Source organism: Marmota monax, unplaced genomic scaffold (genome assembly GCF_021218885.2).
Source record: "Marmota monax isolate L192 unplaced genomic scaffold, Marmota_monax_Labrador192_F-V1.1 WCK01_AAM20220418_F8-fsc00003, whole genome shotgun sequence".
NCBI lineage: Eukaryota > Metazoa > Chordata > Mammalia > Rodentia > Sciuridae > Marmota > Marmota monax.
The window spans coordinates 34,050,829-34,068,750 of NW_026694084.1; the positions used below are offsets into that span (position 1 = coordinate 34,050,829).

The 17,922-nt window shown below is 49.6% G+C and overlaps 1 protein-coding gene across 5 annotated transcripts in view; it reads right to left on the minus strand.

Moving 5' to 3' along the window:
- Nucleotides 1-395: 395 nt before the first annotated feature.
- The window catches only part of Asap1 (ArfGAP with SH3 domain, ankyrin repeat and PH domain 1), a 324,201-nt gene continuing 306,674 nt past the window's right edge, over nt 396-17,922 (minus strand). For all 5 annotated transcript variants that reach the window (XM_046464612.2, XM_046464614.2, XM_046464613.2 and 2 more), the window contains 5 exons: nt 13,089-13,158; nt 11,252-11,310; nt 7,759-8,258; nt 5,627-5,749; nt 396-3,186 (listed from right to left, as the gene is read on the minus strand). In XM_046464612.2, the coding sequence (XP_046320568.1) occupies nt 3,112-3,186; nt 5,627-5,749; nt 7,759-8,258; nt 11,252-11,310; nt 13,089-13,158 (827 nt within the window). In that variant the 3' untranslated portion in view covers nt 396-3,111. The remainder of the gene's footprint in view (nt 3,187-5,626; nt 5,750-7,758; nt 8,259-11,251; nt 11,311-13,088; nt 13,159-17,922) is intronic.

Below are 17,922 nucleotides of genomic sequence, written 5' to 3' on the forward strand. Positions count from 1 at the left end.
AGCCACGAATCTCTCCGAGTTTCATTTCCAAGCTTGTGAAGTGAGAGGTCAGGGCCCCTGTAGGGGCTCACTGGGGACTTAGCCAGACGCTGTAGGCAGACCACCTGGGCCTGAGCTGCTCCACCCCACCTCAGGGCAGCACCAGGAGTGACAGCTGCCGACAGAAGCACTGTGCGGCACGCTGCTGGGCACCTAGAGCTGCGGCTGCATCAGCATGTCACCCCGGGACACGGAGGGGCCCCCTTCTCCTTCCTGTCTTGTTCACAGTGCCGCACACTGTTCACAGGAGGTAAGATGACCAGTATCATTCTTCCCTCCAGAGTAAAGCCGATGAAGTCCCGACCTTCTCCAGTTGGAAGGAGTGGACAACTCACAAAATGGTCTCACTGCAGATGTTTGGGGTCAACTGAGAATGTTTATTTAAAAGCAATTTTAAATATTAAAAAAAGTAGAAATTAACACATACAGTACTGAAAAACGGTCACATTAAATACATGTGAAACGAAAAGTGTACTGATGTTTGATGGTAACATCCAGATGAGGATTCGGAAATTAACTAGTGGCACTATGGGATTCCTATACAACACGTTGAAGTTCTAGGCAATACAAAAATAAATAGCAATTGCTGTTCAACAGTCAAATAGACACACACTACTTGCAGAACATTACTTTCTTCTCTGGGGGAAAAAAGAACTAATTTGCTATTTTTTTTTTTTGGTAAGGTCCCATTCCTTCAAAATACTATATCATGTACAAAATGGCAGATCATGGCTCTTCACTGAGTTTAAGAACGAGATCAGATTTAAACTCAACAAGATTGCCAACGGTTTTTCTATCTAGTTTTCCTATGTCCCACAGTAAGCTGGATTAGAGAGAACTCAAATTCCTCATGGAAAACAAAACCAAACCAGAGGAGGAGGAGGAGGGAAAAAAAAGGTATGAAAAATGCATCTGTGAGAGTTTCTACAATAGGGGAAACAGAATAGACATCGCCTCCACATAACTCTAGAGACGGAGCTTGTGTATTTAAAATAACTAGTTTATTTTCAGATGAGTTGCAAATAGTCTGGCCACAATGAAGAACGACTCTTTACTGCAACTTCAAATTGTGAATGAATGAGCTGGGACCCAGGGCAGCCTCAGATGCTGACTTCCTGTCCTGATACCAGTGTGGCTTAAATGCTGAGGCTGCTGGCACGGCCAGTCACACATCAGCACGTGGCCTGGTGCCTCCCTCACATTCTGGGTTAGGTGTGGGAATGCACGTGTGCCCTGATGCTGAGGAAGCAATTGCTTAAAATCAGTTTCCAATAGTAGCTGATGAAATATTTCTCAGGTATGCCATGCAAGGTTTATTCTTCAGGTGGCTACTCAAAGTTTTCATAGTAACCACTTAAGCAGAACTAAATATTTACTGAGCACTGTGACTATGAAAGAGGGTTTTTCCTATGGATTTGGTTGGGAATTGTGCTTCTGTGAAATTAACATTTCTCATTCACGGCTAAGATTATCTGCTTAAAAATATTAAGTCTTCTGTGCTGTTGCCAAAATAGCAGTTTAAGCAAATGGAACATCAGAACGACACGAGCCTTAGAATCAAGGACAGTCCCACTGGTTGTGGAATATGACTGTTGTATTCTTGTCCAAAATTCAGACTGATGCCAAAGATCAAAACACAATGTTCTTAATGGTCTGATAAGCATGGCTGGGATGAAAACAAAATGAGAGAGAGAGAAAGAGCACAAGTGACAGAGAAACAGAGACAGACTCCTTGCAGGGAGAGCTTTTTCACAGTGCAATTCATAGCAGCTTCCAAAACTTGGTTATGAATTGACTTGAAAGGGAACTGTCTAGTGGCTGGCGCTTCAGATGGGAACACTAATGTATGAAGAAGAGCAGAAGAGCTTGGTTTCAGCACCTGGATCCTACTCTGGAAACACTGTGTGAAGGGCTGACTTTTAAATTCTCCATTTTGAATAGTCTTTTAAAAGTAAATTTATCCAAGAACAAAACTAAGAAAATAATTTAAAACCAACACTTTAGATGCTTCAATACAATTGAGGGATGCTGATTCATAATACATTATGTAAATTCATACTCTTTGAGAGAGTTGAATGACTGACTACAAACAGATATAGTTGCAACCTTATAATTTCTGCTTTAATGGCAATCAAGTTTAAAAAATGTACAGTTCAACTTATTCATACTATTTATTCCTTTATAAAAGGCAAGATTTCAGGTATAAGCTTCTAGATGCATGCATAATGTAGAGGCTAATATTTTCTGGCAGTCCTTGGTTCCTGAAAGTTAAACTTCATCAGACATATTTTAAACTTTGTCAAAATAGGCATGAAGGATATGTTATTTTTGCATAATGAGGTAATATCTCAAGGGTGGGCACTCATCATCATAAGACAGTATAAATCCACTTGTCTCAACTTGCATGAGGCTGTGTGCATTGTAAAATGCCACAAAGAGTTTTGGGTCAGTGAACATTTGCTGAAGGAGTAACATATTTAACTGAGCACTTGTCTGTAATAAATACCAAAGTAGGTTTTTGTAGCTGTAAACTGTGTACACAGATAACTACAGGCTGGTCTGTCATGGAGCTAACTAGAAGTTTCACCTGGAGAACAGAACCCACCTCTTTGCTAATGCTGCATTTTCAGTAACAAGGTTGAGAATACTGCACTGTAAGGAGCAGAGTCGACTCTAGGCCCTTCAATGGCTGCTGAACAGAAAACACTCTACTTTCAAAGCCAGCAATTCCTACACTCCTGGTTTTTTGTTGTAGTTGGTTTAATTTTAATTTTAATTTTTTTTATTTTTGCTTGCTTGTAAAACAGCACAGATAGAGAGAGATGTAAGTGCTAGGTGCCAAGGACGGCTTTGGCAAACCAGCAAGGCGCACCGGGCCCCGAGGCTACCCTCATACTGGCAAAGGCAGAAGACCACAGGATATTTACAATACATACTCTGTTCCCCTCCCGAGGTGGCCCTCGAGGAGTTTCCTATTCTGTAACAGCAGCTATACACACACTGTGCACAGGGTGGCATGGAAGCAGAAGTCTGGCATGGAGGATGGAGACAACCATAAGGTTCTGCTTTCTGCTAGTCGGACAGGATGTGAACAAAGGACACTGGAAAGACCCCCTTCCTTTCAGGCTGTCCTTCGATGTGCCCAATCTGCAAAGGAAAAAGATAGTGGTCAGGCTGGAGGCAGCAGGCAGCTGCCCTGGGACAAGTCCAGGGGGTAAGAGCCCAGCCCCAGAACCCAGAGCCCTGGGGTGGACCCAGACACATTTCCCCATCCTTTGTGAACCACAGAAACTATGCAACGAAACAACAGAAGGGCACTTCTGCACCATCTGCCTGCCCCCACGGAGTTCCCAGAGAGGTGGAACAGCCTGCCCAAGGCCTCCCTCCAGCCCAGACTTCACGATCCATGTTCTGAGCAGATGCTTCTGCTTTCCAGTTGGGGAGGAGGTGGGGGTCAAACACACCTTGCTAAGCCTCTCAACTGTATAACAGGGCACCAGAAAAGCCCTTCTCAGGCTTGTGTGATTACTTTAAAAAAGAAAAGACAAACTACATGGGAAAAGCTGCTACGTGCCCATCATTTATCCTCTGGCTACTCTGGGGGAGGATATTGCGGGAGTCTGAGGCTGAGGGCAACCGTACTGACTGCTACACAAGGCCGAGAGCCAGGCTGCCTGCAAAGATCTTCTCATCACCTCTATTAGGTCAGCGTTAATCACATCAAAGAGAACCACATTGGGAGTCCTCGACAGCAGGAAAGACAAGACCACTCACGCTGGCTTTAAATGGCAAATACACCCAGCAGGGTGGTTTGAAGCATGGGACAGGATGAGTCAAGGCCAGCTCTCATCTTCTCTGCATGAAGTACCAACTGCACAGAGTGGAAGCCAAGAGCTGTGTCTAGCCTATAACCAGCTCCTTTACCAACCAGGCCCGTGGCGGTGGAGGCCATCGGTACTATTGGTCCCTTATCCTGGATATGCAGTCAATGGTTAAGATGTGGCCTACCTACGCCATGAGCGCTCAGCTGAAACCACGCAGTATGAGGGTTATGTGGGTGGCATGTCACCATGGGGATGCATGGTGACATTCACATCTGGCTGCGTATGTGCTGTTGGCCCAGAGAACTTCTCCCAGGAACAATGCTGACCACACTATTGCAGACTCGTCTCTGCTGGAGTCACCCATCCTTAGCAAAGACTATGATGGCTGCTTGATCACACTACAGCAAAGTGAGTTTGGTGACATCCTTGTGAGGGAGGATTAATCAGGTCCCGGTTTTCAGAGGAAATAGGTTTATAGGAGGGACATGCTTCCCCCAAGGCCACAGAGACGGTGACTGACTCCCGCTGGAGACCTCAGAGTTCATCTCCTTGGCCTTGTGCACACTGGCTCTCCAGGCTGCATGCTGGGGGCCGGCCTGCCTCTGCCAACAGAGGCTGGAGGCCCCTGGGCCTGCCCCAGCTCATCCTGTCCCAGGAGAGGACACCTGCCCCCTCAGCCCAGGGTTTCCTGACCTCAGTGCTGACTTCTCTGCTGCGTGGCTCCCTGCGCATGGCAAGGTGTAGGCATCACCCTGGCTTCTTCCCACAACATGCCCACAGCATGCATCTTTCCCAGGAAAAACCATTGTTCCAGTCCAGCAAAACCACTGCCCACAGGCCCAGGGGAGAAGGAGCCAAGGTGAGTGTGCACACTTGCATGTGCCAGGCTTGTACAGGCCAGGCACACACGTGAGGGGGTGTTCTGAGCAGCCACAGGTTTTGCTGGCCCAACTGTGAACCACAGAACTGAGCCCCTCTTGGGAGGAGGGGACTCAGGCTGCCAAAGAAGGAGGATTTCCATGCTGAAGGCGGGAAACTGTTAAACAGAAAAGTTTGAGGTGACCGTCTGCTGCACCTCGGCCTGGCAGTCGTCCTGGGGAGACACTTTCTGATCAGCCTGAGAAGTGACCAGTGCGACGGTGCCTACAGGTCTCCAAAGAGCTGGGTGGAGAGGACAAGGGTGCCTTCCCTTACACATACCTGAGCGGCAGGTCTTAATGTGAGGGGAATTTTCACAGATATTTTCATTTTATCTTCTAGAATTATGTGATGAAGGTACTGCAAGTCCTCTTTACAAACTGAGAACCCCAGACTGGATTAAGGACTGAGCCCGAGGGCCAAGCACCACAAACAGCTGAGCATGTCCTGCACCTCCGCCTTCTGGCTCCCAGCTGGGGGACAGCGTGCAAGGGGAACAAAGCACAGGCTTCGAGCTCTGGAGCGACTCAGAGACCCGACTGCCTGCGCATCATCTGCCTGGCCTCGGCAATGTGCCTGACTCTCCTGAGCTTGAGCTCTGCATCTGGACATTTAAAGATGCCGACAACACACAGTGGGTTGTGTGTACCACGGGAAATCACATACATTTCTGAAGGAAGGTACCATGCAGAAGGATCAAATGTAAAAGGCTCGTGGGCCATTGTCGCGGCTGACAGGCTCTCTGTGCGTGAGGGATGCTTTACTGACTGCAGGGTCTGCAGGTCCCCACGTGTCATCTGCCAGGGTGTGGTTGGTGACTGAATGGAGGGACCAAATGTACATACCCACCACTCCTGGTCCTCTTCCCCTGTGACAATAATTACTTCTCCCTCGATGAAGGTGAGCTCGTCGTCATTGTCTGCCTGGCAGTCGTAAATGGTCTTCACGCGCCTCACTTTATTCTTCCCCTTCAATATAGAAACTGGGTTTTAGCTGGAAGAACAGGCTGCAGGGGTGAAGAGCATGGTGCTCTTTAGGAGATGGGTGACGTGGGGCAAGTGACTGGACCTCACCGAGCCTTGATTTTTCTCAAGGGTGTGCGCATGGGGGGGAGTGTCTGCCAGGCGCCCAGCGTACCACCGTGTGCTCTTGAGGAATGATAGGCCCTTCCTCCATCAGGAGCAGGCTAGTGCCCAGTTAGGGATTGGCCACTGCCAAGTTATTTTCACTAGAAATCACATCATGTGGGCAGGAATCAAAATTCAACTTCCCCAAAACACATGAAGCACCCTGCCCTCCCCCACTGGCAACAGCAGCTTGCAGAAATGACAGCGGAGTCTAAAAATGTTTTTAGGAAACATGATGTAAAGCAAAATGTGCAGCTTCTGCACACTGAATGTGCAGCATCAACAAATTTCGCCGTCCCCTCATGCAAAACAGCAGGTCAGGACATGTCGGCTACCCCCGGCAGGATCAGCCCGGCTGGGTGGATTCTTGCTCGTACACCATTCTAACTTCTGGCCAGTTCTGACTTAGGCTTTCGTTGGCTGGGCTTCCAGTTCTTAGTAAACAGAAAGACGAAAACAGAGACCTTACCTTCTAAAGAAAACTTTTAGGACCCAGCTAATAAAATAATCAGTAATAAAAAGAGTAAGCTGTCTCTCTGAAGTGTTTGGGTCTGGTGACCCCCCTTCTCTGCCTCCTCGCTCCGCCCTGGATGAGCCAGGCCTGAGCTCCCTGCCAGGGCCATGGTGGGGTCTGGGAAGCCTGGCAGAACTATGGTGGCAGCAGACTCTGAAAGCAACTGAGAAGCAACCGAGAAGGCCCATGATGTGCTCATTTATAATGGAAAGGATTAAATGAGACGGCTCGACTGCAAAGCTTCCAGCATCAACTGGAACTGCACAAATCAAAAGGCTGGTGAGGCCACTGGCAGTGCTTTGGACTAGGGGTAGCGTCCTCCTGAGGACAAGGAAGAGCATCTGTGATGCTCGCCAGGCTGCTCTCAAATCCACGGGAGGATGATTTATTTTTCTTACCTTTCCTTTGGTACTCATGTGAAACTTTTTTTTTTTTTTTTTTGGTAGCACTGGGGGTTGAACCTAGGGACACTGTACCGCTGAGCAACATCCTCAGACCTTTATTCTTTTGAGACAGAATCTCTCTAGGCTGCCCAGGCTGGCCTCAAACATGTGATCCTCCTTCCTCAGCCTCCTGAGTTGCTGGGGTTACAGTATGAACCATGGATACACTTTTACTCTAACATGTTTTACAATAAAATGAGCGGATGGGGCTATCTGCACAGAGGGAGGACTCTGGGTTTCCACAGTAACTGTGCCCCTCGACCTGAGGTACAGGGCCGTGGGGTGCAGCCGTGCGCAGGGCAGAGTACTGCACATCTCCCTGGAGCATCACCTTTCCACAGAGATGGTGGAGAAAGTCATGTTGTGGTAAAATAAAGATGATGCACTACAGAGGAGGAATGTTGCTCTGACAGAATGGCAGAAGGCTGAGACTTCCTCAAAGGCCGCCTGTGGAAGGGTGGTGGACTTCCCCTGTAGGAAGGCTGAGGAGCTACTCAGGACCCTGAGAGGGAAACTGCTCTCCCGTGATCCTGGGGAAAGCAGCAGTGCCGCCCTCAGGTTCTCCGGAGAGCAGCAGCATTTGGGCTGTGTGGCCAGAGGGCTCCCAAGGCTCACCCGCTGACCCACCTGTGAGCTGGGTGTCCATGGGCCCCCTTTTGTATGTGGGGAAACAGTCTCAGGGTGAAGAACTTGCCACCGCCCTGCAGTTTCCCCAGGTCCTGTGGCAGGTGAGGCAGGTCGCACAGCCTGCCTCTGACCACCAGGCTGCCTCCGCCCCAGCACCTGCCCCAGAGCCAGGCAGAGGTGTGGTGGGCAGCCTGCTGCATGGGGCAAAGCCGTCCCAACACCCTCCAGGGGCAGTGGTGAGTGGCCTGAGCACAGGGGGCACCCACCGTGTTGATTTTTCTGGGCAGTGGTACAGGCGTCTCGGGCAGAGTGGGCGTGAGGTCACTGGAGTCCTCAGATGCCTGCTTCGGGACAGCGTCTCTGGACTGCATGTTTGGGGAGAGATCCCCTGGGTGGGACTTCTGTGTGACCTCGGAGGGCTGCTGAGACTTGGGCGAGACGTCACTAGTCTGAGACTTTGCCAGCAGGTCGCCCAGCTGGGGTTTGGGGGGCAGGTCCTTCATGTGCGGTTTGGGAGGTAAGTCTGAGAGCTGCGGCTTGGGTGGCAGGTCGCCCAGCTGTGGCTTGGGGGGCAGTTCTCCAGGCTTAGGTGGCAAATCTCCGATTTGGGGCTTGGGGGCCAGTTCTGTGGGCTTTGGGGGCAGGTCTCCAGGTGGTGGCTTTTGTGGCAATTCTGCCAACTGTGAAGATTTCTGAAAAATCTCAGGCGGGATGTTGGCTTTGTCTAGGGAGAGATGATGGCTCGTTTCTGTTTTCCTTAGTGCCACTGTGGGGAACAATCAGAGAGAGCAAGGTCACCAAACAGAACCGAGGGGGCAGGCATCGCGTCATCAGCAGGAGGCACAAGCACCTCAGTGGAGCCATCTCCAGTGAGCACTCGCGGGGACCAAGCCGGGGCCAGGCCCAAGCCTGGGCTGCGGTTCTTGGCCAGGTGCGAGGAAGAAGCTGGAAAGCCATCATGCAAGGACAACAGGGCCACCTTAATTCAGAATTTTAAACCCCCCTTAAGAGGATACTATTCCCAGAAAATTGGAAAGCACAGTTGAAAACTGCCCCATAAGCCTACCTCTACGGGTAGCCATTTTAATATATGTCCTTCTGATTTTTCTGTATATTTTCTACACACGAGACTTTTACTGTTTGAGCAAGAGTACCTGCCGTGCTATTAAAATCCTTTACGGGTAGCACAGATATAATTTTGAAGGGGAATTCTATCAATTCTATGGCTGTTATAATTTACTTCCTGTTTTTTTATATGATTCACGCAGTAGGTAAGAAGAGAAAGGTCCCTCGGCCCACCCGACCTCCTCCTGCGCTGCGCACATGTACACTGAGGACGTCATTTGACACAGTATAGGGGACCGCAATCCCAACACTGCAACTGTCTCCCCAGCCAATGTGCCTGGGAGGGCTTCTCCCTGTTCCCTCGCCAGCTGCACATGCTGCACAGCTCGGCGGGGACAACTTGCTGAGCCACTCACAGCCTTGCACAGCTCTGCAGAGCAGCACTTACGGCATTCAGACACGTCTTCAAGTCGAGCTCAACATTAACTAGCTGTGTGACCTTGGGCGAATTACCCAATCTCTGTGCCTCAGTGTCTTCATCTCTAAAACCCTAGTTCAAAGGGTTCATGAAGATTACACAAGTTAATATGTGTAAAGAATTGACTGATGGGACCTGGCAGGCGGTGAGTCTGTGAGAGTAATAATATCATTTCTGTTCAGGCTCCAGAGCTAGGAAACAGAAATCTTGGTTTGAGCATTCCCCAGTGCTCTCTGTGCTGAAACGTAACTCCCACTGGGAGATGTTAAGAGGGTGGGGACTTAACCTGACTATGGTGCTAGGAGATGGAGGCTCTAGGAGGTGATCAGGGTTAAAGTCATCAGGGTGGAGCCCCTGTGACTAATCCTAATGAAGAGGTCGCTGAGGACGTGACGCCTGCTCTCACAAGCCTGCTTCCTGACTCTAGACCTGTGAGCCTGTATCACCTTGGGACTCTGTCAGAAGGAAGACCATCACCAGATGCACTGCCAAACATTGTACCTTCAGCACTACAGATCCAAATAACCTTTTTTCTTTATAAAGGTATTCAGCCCCAGGTATTCTATTACAGAAACAAAATAGGCCAAGAGGGAAAACTTTGGTCCAAGAAACTTAGAAGACAGATCAATCTAATGTGTAGACTTCATCTTGATTCTTATTCAAATAATTCATAAAAATTTGTTAGTTAATTGGACATGTGAACACTGTATAGTTGATGATACTGAGGAATTTTTAACCTTTTATATGTGAGGATGAATTGCATATGCATGAAATCACATGTTTGGGGTCTGCTGCAGAACTACTAGGGGCCAGTGGATAGGGATATATACAGAATGGGATCAGGTATAAACTGGGAAGTGCTGGAGATGAGTGACAAGTATCTGGGAGGCCGCGTTACCCTATTCCTGGTCTAGCTGCCAGGACAGGTGCAGGTGAGAGAGCAGAAAATGGCACAGGAGGGATGGGAGGTGTGGAGGGGTGGGGAGCGGGGAGCAGGCAGCAGCCGCCTAGGTGGCCATTTGGTCTGGGTGCAGGAAAAGTCTGCTGGGAGGCAGGGAGAGGGACTCAGGGGTAACATGCGAGAGACACAGGGCAGAAGCTGGGCAGCCTGAAGGTGGAGGACAGTGCCTAGCAAACTCAAGCTCTTGAGACCAGGATAAAAATAAACACTGTCACCAATAAAACCTAACTCTAGAGAGAGACTCAGCAAATTCTGGGAAAGCTCCCTTACTGCTCCGTGGATGATGAGTCAGCAGCCACTTGAGACGCCCCCTCCTGACAGGGAGCCGGCCCCTTCTGCTGATGTCCTTCCAAATGGCCACTAGACTGAAGAACTTTTGGAGAGTGGCAAATTCTAACTCCTCTACACTGACTTCTACTCTAACTAGGCTGCAGAACACGGGACAGGGTCAGAGGTTGGCCCCAGGCACCAGCAGTCCAGAGCAGCTCCCCTGGGCCTCTGCCAGGACCTATGCTGATGCTGGCCTCGGGCTCCCAGGACAGGGAAGCAGACGTCTGATGGGCTCCGCAGGTCTGAGGGCAAGGCTGGCTCTGCACATCTCTGCACTAGAAGAAGTCTGAAATTTTGGTTATAGAGGAAAACTCTGTTTAGGACTGAAGAAGACCTAGTCAGAGTGGAGTGTCTCTGCTCTGCAGAGCAGCATTTGCAGACCTGCCTTCTGTCCTGTGCAGAGCTCGTGCCTCTTTTTGGCATGACAGATGCCATCCTAGGGGGGGGGGGGTCCTGTTGCCACCCACCTGCTGGGGGCCCTCTGACCATGACTGCTCTCTGTCCTATAAACTCCATGAAGTAGGCATCATTCCCCTCTTTAGAGCTGAGGTGCGTGAGGCCACCAGGTCACTGGCCTGAGGTCACAGCTAGGAAGTGGAAGAGCCAGTACTACCCCCCAGGTCTGTCTGCTCAAGTGTCCCAGAGGGGAGAGACTTGGAGATCATGACAGTGTGTCTTCTGGAAAGGTTTTTTTTTTTTTTTTTTTTTAAATGAAAAACTACAGTGTTTTGCTAGTCAGATTTTGAATTTATAAATAAATTTATAACCTTTTTAAAAACAAGTATTTACTGGGCACCTCCTATGTGCAAGGTGTTGCTGTAGACATTTTGGACAGATCAATGAACAAGAGATGAGACCTCCGTCCCTTGGGAAGGTGCAGGGACACTTCAATTTCATGTGAACATAGAAAAGAGAGAAGCCTTACCTTTCTGAGGTAGTTTAGGAAGAACTCTTGGGCCAAGGGCAGTCTTTGCAGAACCGGTGCTGACCAAGAAATAACAACCATTTAGGATCTAGAAGTTCTATAATATCAGTAGTGATCTATTATTCAAAGAAATCGAAGCATTTACAGAATTACCTAGAGGATTCTTTCAGAATTCAACCAAATTACTCTATTTTCAGGACTCCCTTTTGCCTGGTTGAGAAGCATGGGAAAGGGTTGGGGATCCCGAAGCCGAGGAATTTGATAAAGCCACACTCCACCTCAGAGCTTTTATTGTTCAGAGGAATAATGTGCATGAAAGCACTTGGTCACCACAAGCGGTGACCGTCACGTAGTGACCACAGCACCCTGCCTCATCAGCTCCCACGAAGCAGCCCTTGTCACCTCATCTTCAGAGGAGGAAGTTGAGGTGCATGGAGTGTCACTAGCTAGCAGAAGGTCCCTGGGCCAGTGGGGGACAGTGGAAATTCAGCCCCAGCTCTGCAGGTCCCGAGCTCCCACTTCCTCCTCCATGCCAGATGGCCTGGCCTCCAAGCCTCAGGCTGGCCCTCCGGAGGACATGTACCTGTGCAGGGGAAACGCCCAAATGCCCAGAGCAGAAGTCGGCTCCACGCCAGTAGGGCCAGGCAGCCACTGTCTCCCTCTAAGGAGACGCTGCAGTGACCCTGAGCACCCCAGGGGCATTGCGCTCCCAAGAAGCAATAGCAGCCACCAGCCTGAGCGGCCCTTGCTGAGGACCTTTTCCTGATCTCATGCCCCCTTCCTGGCCTCTGACCGGCTGCTTTCTCTTCCTGCTGTCCTAACTGCATTGAAAGGAAAAAAAAAATGGCCAAGCTTTCCAACCAAGCAACCGAGTCAAGGAGAAGAGGCACTTGTTCCTTTGACGCAGCCTCTGCACACCGGGGTCCTACTGCCCCCCTGCAGCTCCCTGCGGCCTGGAGGACAACCCCGCCTGGCCATTGCAAGTTCTTTCTCTGTGTCACCCTCCCCTCTCTGGCCCCCTGAGCAGGGGTGGAGGAGGACCAAGTAAGGATAAAGTTGGGAGCAGGGTATGGAACCAGCCAGCTCTGATATTCATGCTGCTCTGAACCTCAGTCTCCTCATCTGTGAAGCTGAGGATAACAGTGATTGGGTCCATCCCACAGGGGTACAGGGGTCCAATGTGACGGCAGCATTAAGAGGAAAGGGGTGTTGTTTTTTCTTTGATAAACCCTACAAAATGGCCCTAGCACACCAGCTGATTCTTTCTCCTGAGGGTCTGGAAGTGGTTCTTTGTGTCTGATATTTGGGGTGCACCTCTACAGAGAAAACCCTTTGGGGTGGGCTGGATAAACAGTATGGCCTTTAGCTGTCCCCCTTCAGGGAAAGGAGGGAAGAAAGGAACACCAGGGTTAGCCCCACCTACAAAAATCTTACAGACAGCCAAGCTAGAAAGAGGTTTTGTGTTTGAAAAGCTCTGGCTTCCAGATTTCCTGAGGAGAATATCTTTTCCAATTTCCAAGTCTGTGAACAGGTGGAGGGGGACATAACAAAGTCACAGAATTAAAACATCAGAAGCAACAGCAAAAGCTCGCCTGGCAGGAACGCCATCAGAGACCCTCTTCTGACTCTGACCTCAGGGCCACGAGGCTGCGCTGCCCGTGGATGGAGTGCCCCATGCAGGACAGGATGCCCCTGAGAGTGGACGCCCAGCCTCTCCTCGTGAGCCACGCTGCCAACGACCACACCTTGAGTGGGACTGGGAACACAGCCACAGCCACCCGCAGAATCCTGCCCATCGCAACTCTGAGTCCAACCAGGAGGAGCTCAGAGGGCTTACCTGGATTGTTGAGACAGCCCCTCAAACTTGTTCGCGGTCTTACTTGAAGATGACGGACCCACATCGTTACCTACGAGGGAAATCAGATAGGGAAACATGACGGAGGGATGTACGGTTTCTGCAAACAGGTGGGATCCCTGAGGTTCCAGAAAGGTGTTTAAGAGACCTCAGCCTTCTGGCTGTATGCGTTTGGGGCATTAAAACAAAACACAATGAAGCATTGCGTTGGGGTTGGTGTTTTTATTATGAGTGGAGGAGCACGTCACAGGGGAGCAGCCTGGTTCTTAACAATGCCTCCAAGAGCACAGGACCTGGTGTCCCATTGGCTCAGATCCTGGCCTCAGACTGGGGGCACAGGAAGAAAACAGTAAAGTGTCAAGTTCACGTAGAGGTTGCCCCTGGTAACCACACTCAGATGACACACTCGACCCCCACACTGTGGGCACACATGTGGACACAACAAGGAGGGTGCTGACGACAGTCATGGCCCTGAGCCACTGACTCGTCATTCATCCATATTTTAACATTTCTTAAGCACCTACTATATGCAAAGCATGAGTGTGAAGTGTGGGCACGGAGGCACACGAAATGCCACTGTTCCTGGGAGCCTCGTGGGTGGCAACTATTAACGCGGAATGAAACAAAGACAGTCAGGTTGGCTACTGTGAAAATCCAGAGGAAATGGTGTCTGCAGCCTAAGTGGCAGGGGTGGGCAGGGACTATCCGCCTTGGAGGTTATGGCACATGAACTCCCTCGTGGGGAGTGGCAAAACCAGAGGCCCGCAGGTGAATGTAAGTGTGCTTCTGCCCAGCGTAAGTCAAAGACCAGTTAGAATAAAAGTGGCTTGCTGGCGCACATCTATAATCCCAGCAAATCAGGAGGCTGAGGTAGGAGGATTCGAAGATTGAGGCCAGCATCAGCAACTTATGAGACCCTATCTCAAAATGCCCTGGAGTCCTGACCACAAATCTATGTGCTCTTTGCCACCCTTCATGATGCCCCAATGGTAACATTAATCACAGAAACTACATTTATTGAGAACTTACTGTGAGCAAGGCAATATACCAAGTGTCTCAACGTAATCATGCCCATGAGAAGTAATATAATCACCCTCTCTCTTTTACACTTGGTGAACCATAAAGAGAAGCAAAATTTCCCAAGGTGAAGTAGCAGGTCAGAGCCAGGGAGACCACCTCCAGGTCTGCACTCTAAACCTCACCGTCCACCCTCCCAGGCCTACAGAACCTGTTCAATCAGGAGGGCTTGGCAGTGCTGGGGTCTCTTGAAGGGAATGTCCCCGATTCTAGGGTATCTATACACAAAGACATAAATTCAACTGCATTGCCAGCATCAAAGACTTTCAAACCAGTGCTGTTTAACTTTGATAAGATACTGCTAACCATCAGTGTATCCATGGGCCTGTAACGTGATAATGGAGGACTTCTTTGGGATCTCTTGTAAAATCTGAACTGATTCCTTTAAGGTAGGCTTTCTCCACCACCCCCCCCCCCCCCAGCATCATGCTCAGTACTGAGTCTACAGTCCTGGATGTCAAATCCTACCCTTTCAGACTGAAATGAGCCCTAACTATCAAAACATCACATCCATGGATTCCCTCTCCAGGTGGAAACACTTCAAACAATGACTATTACTTCACTTTTTTACATGTGACAGGCACGAGTGACTTGGAGACCAGCAGGCTGAACCCCTTGGCTCTTCTGTTGTCCTCCTCTCTGAAGTCACATAGGTGAGTTATCATGGCTGTGGTCTGGTCCCACGTGCCGAGTCCTCATTTAATCTTCCTTTCTGGCCACTCAAGATGTCGTGCCACTCTTCAAAGACACTGTTTTGATGCCTCTGTAGCTCTGCTCTTTCTTTCTTTCCCCTGCAATGTCTGTCCCCTTCCACTCTTGGTGAATCTCACAGCTAGGCAAAGGCCACCTGCTGTGCCCAGAAGAAAAGCCTGGCTTAGAAACATTCCTAAAAAAAAGACAGCACTAAAAGGAAGAGGAGCAAAAATGATGGCGGCAGCTCAGTCCTTTTTTCTTTCTCCGTGCAACCTGGAAAAGGCTGTGGGTGGATCGCACAGGTGTGTGCAAGAGAGACCTGGAGGAGGCCATGGCTGGACAACTGGAGACCTTGTAGCCAAGACTCCTGGTCACTTACTATACAGCTCAGAAGCTGCAGGATGGGAATTTGTGGGAAAGGCAGAGGACATTAGCCCAGCAGGAATGGCCTGGAGGACTTGGCCCAGGGAAGACCCGGCCCAGGGAAGACCCAGGAGTCTTCTAAAATGATGGACTAGTAGACAGGCCTGGAGTCAGAAATGGGTTCAAATCCCAGTTCTGAAGTTTCTGGATTCATGACTTTAAGCAACTTCTCTGCTTCAATTTCCTCATTGGTGAACTGGGGCAACGAGAGTCCCTTATCTTTTAGGATAATAACACATAATTTTAAATCCCAGTGGCCAAAGGTGAAGAATGTTAGTGATTCCCAGAGGTCACTTAGGCATAGAATGGTGGAACCGAGATCAGAACTTGGGCTTCTAGAATGTTCATCCAGTGCACAGATGGCCTCCCATGACCCACACTGCAGACATTTCTCTAAATGTTGATGGGCTGAGTTCCCAGGAGGAACTGCCCTGAGATATTAACTTTAGGAATCTCAAATGCAAGAACAGGATTAATCCTATGCCTATCAATCACACACCAGATGATTTGTTGCATTTTCCCTTTGTTTATTCCTGTGAGACCCCTAGAGTAAAATCTGGGGTCCACTCTCAGCCATGGCATGCGACCTCATGTTAGGGATTTTAGAGATCACACTCCTCCTGTACTACATCTTACTTTGCTATCTTTTCCTCTTCTCTTTCCTCTCATTTCCTTATTTTTTCAATTGTGTTAAAATATGAGCTGGTCTGTTTTAAAGTAGGTTCTTTAAAACAGGAGGAGGTATAACGAAGTGCCACTTCAAAGATCCTAAAGCCCCCACAAGACTCAAACCTGCCCATTGTTCTATTTGCTTCCTTATCAAGACTGCCTTGGACGTCTCTGGACACAGATGGCCCCATTTATCACAGAAGTGGGGATTCTGCAAAGTGGTGCCTGGGCTGTTCTGGGTGCTGTGGATGGTGCAGTTCTGGCAGAGAGCACCTGGAGTGGCCCTTCCTGCCCGGGCCAGGCTGGAGCTGCGCTTGTTGCAGACGGACAGTGGGGCTTAGCCCACAGAGCACTCACTGCTTGCTGGACTCCCTGGGCTAAGTGGAGCACCTTCTCTTCACAGGTACAGAAATGACTGTTGAGAAGGGGACAGTGAGGAATCTCACTCTCCTGCTTTTTGAGCCCAGAGGTGTTCTGTGCAGAAGGCAGTGGGTGGGGCCCTCAGGCACCAGCTGTGAGAACTGGGGCAAGCTGCGTAACCTTCCGGAGCCTCCTGTCCTCACAGCCCGGGTACCAGCACAACCTCCTGCATACAGGGTGCTCAACAATGCCTGGCACTCCACGAGCAAGAGCCAGCTTTAAAAATACACATGTGCAGTTGTTTATCTAGGTAATGACACCATAAACCTGCATTAAGAATTGAAGAAGGCAGAAAATGATTTTGAGGGGTAGAAAGACAGTGTCTCTGTAAGTGGCCTTTCATGAAGTAGATGCATTAAAGGCTACTCTCTTGGCCCTCATCCTTGCAAGAGTCTCAACATCAAATGCCTGCTTATCTCCTCCCGGCTACTCCCCTCATCTTGCAAGCACAAACTCAAGCTCTACCACCTCCTCTTTTTTTGTTTTGTTTTGTTTTGTTCTGGGGATGGAACTCTGGGGTGCTCTGCAATTGAGTTATGCCCCCAGCCCTTTTTTGCAATATTGGGGATTAAATCCAGGGCCTTAAACATGCTATACAACTGCTCTACCACTGAGCTACATCCCCAGACCCCTCCCCTTTTTTGTGGGATACTAGGAATTGAATTCAGGGGCACTCAACCACTGAGCCATATCCCCAGCCCTATTTTGTATAGCACCTCGCTTTTGCTGAGGCTGGCTCTGAACTCATGATTCTCCTGCCTCTACCTCCTGAGCTGCTGGGATTATAGGCGTGTGCCACTGTGCCCAGCAGACCTTTGTGTGTGTGTATTTTTTTGGTAGTTCTCAATGGACAGAATGCCTTTATTTACTTTTATGTGATGCTGAGGATTGGACCCAGTGCCTCACAGTGCAAGGCAAGCTCTCTGCCACTGGGCAACAGCTCCAGCCCACCTTTTTGTTTTGAGACAGAGTCTCTAAGTTGTCCAGGCTGGCTATGGACTTGCAATCCTCCTACCCCACCTCCTGAGTAGCTGGAATTACAGGTGTGTGCCACCGAGCCTGTTCTCCTTCCTGTCTAAAGTCCAGCATGGAGGGTTGGGCAAAGCATGAGGACATCGGTGGAGGCAGGGCCTGATAGCTACAGGGGCTCCATAGAGTCAGAATCCAGAGATGCCTGAGTCCTGAAACAGGACCGTGGTAGGAGAACCCACCAAGTGTACAAACTTCAGAAAGTGACAGGTGGAAACTTGCTCTTGGCCGAGGGAAGAGACCACTGTGCCTCAGGCAGGGGTGGCCGCAGTGCTGGCCATAACGCTGGCTGGCATGTTCAGTGAGAACTAAAAAGAACGAGGGCCGACAGGGTGGTGAGACTTCTGGGCACACTGGAATGTGTTCTGCATGTGGGATGGATGTGAATCTTTGGGGTCTAAAGAATAAACGAGGATAGGTTGAAATGGCCACCTGAACATATTAAGTCGTAACTCTTGGAACTTGCAGATATGAACTACTAGGAAAAAGCATCTATGTCACAATC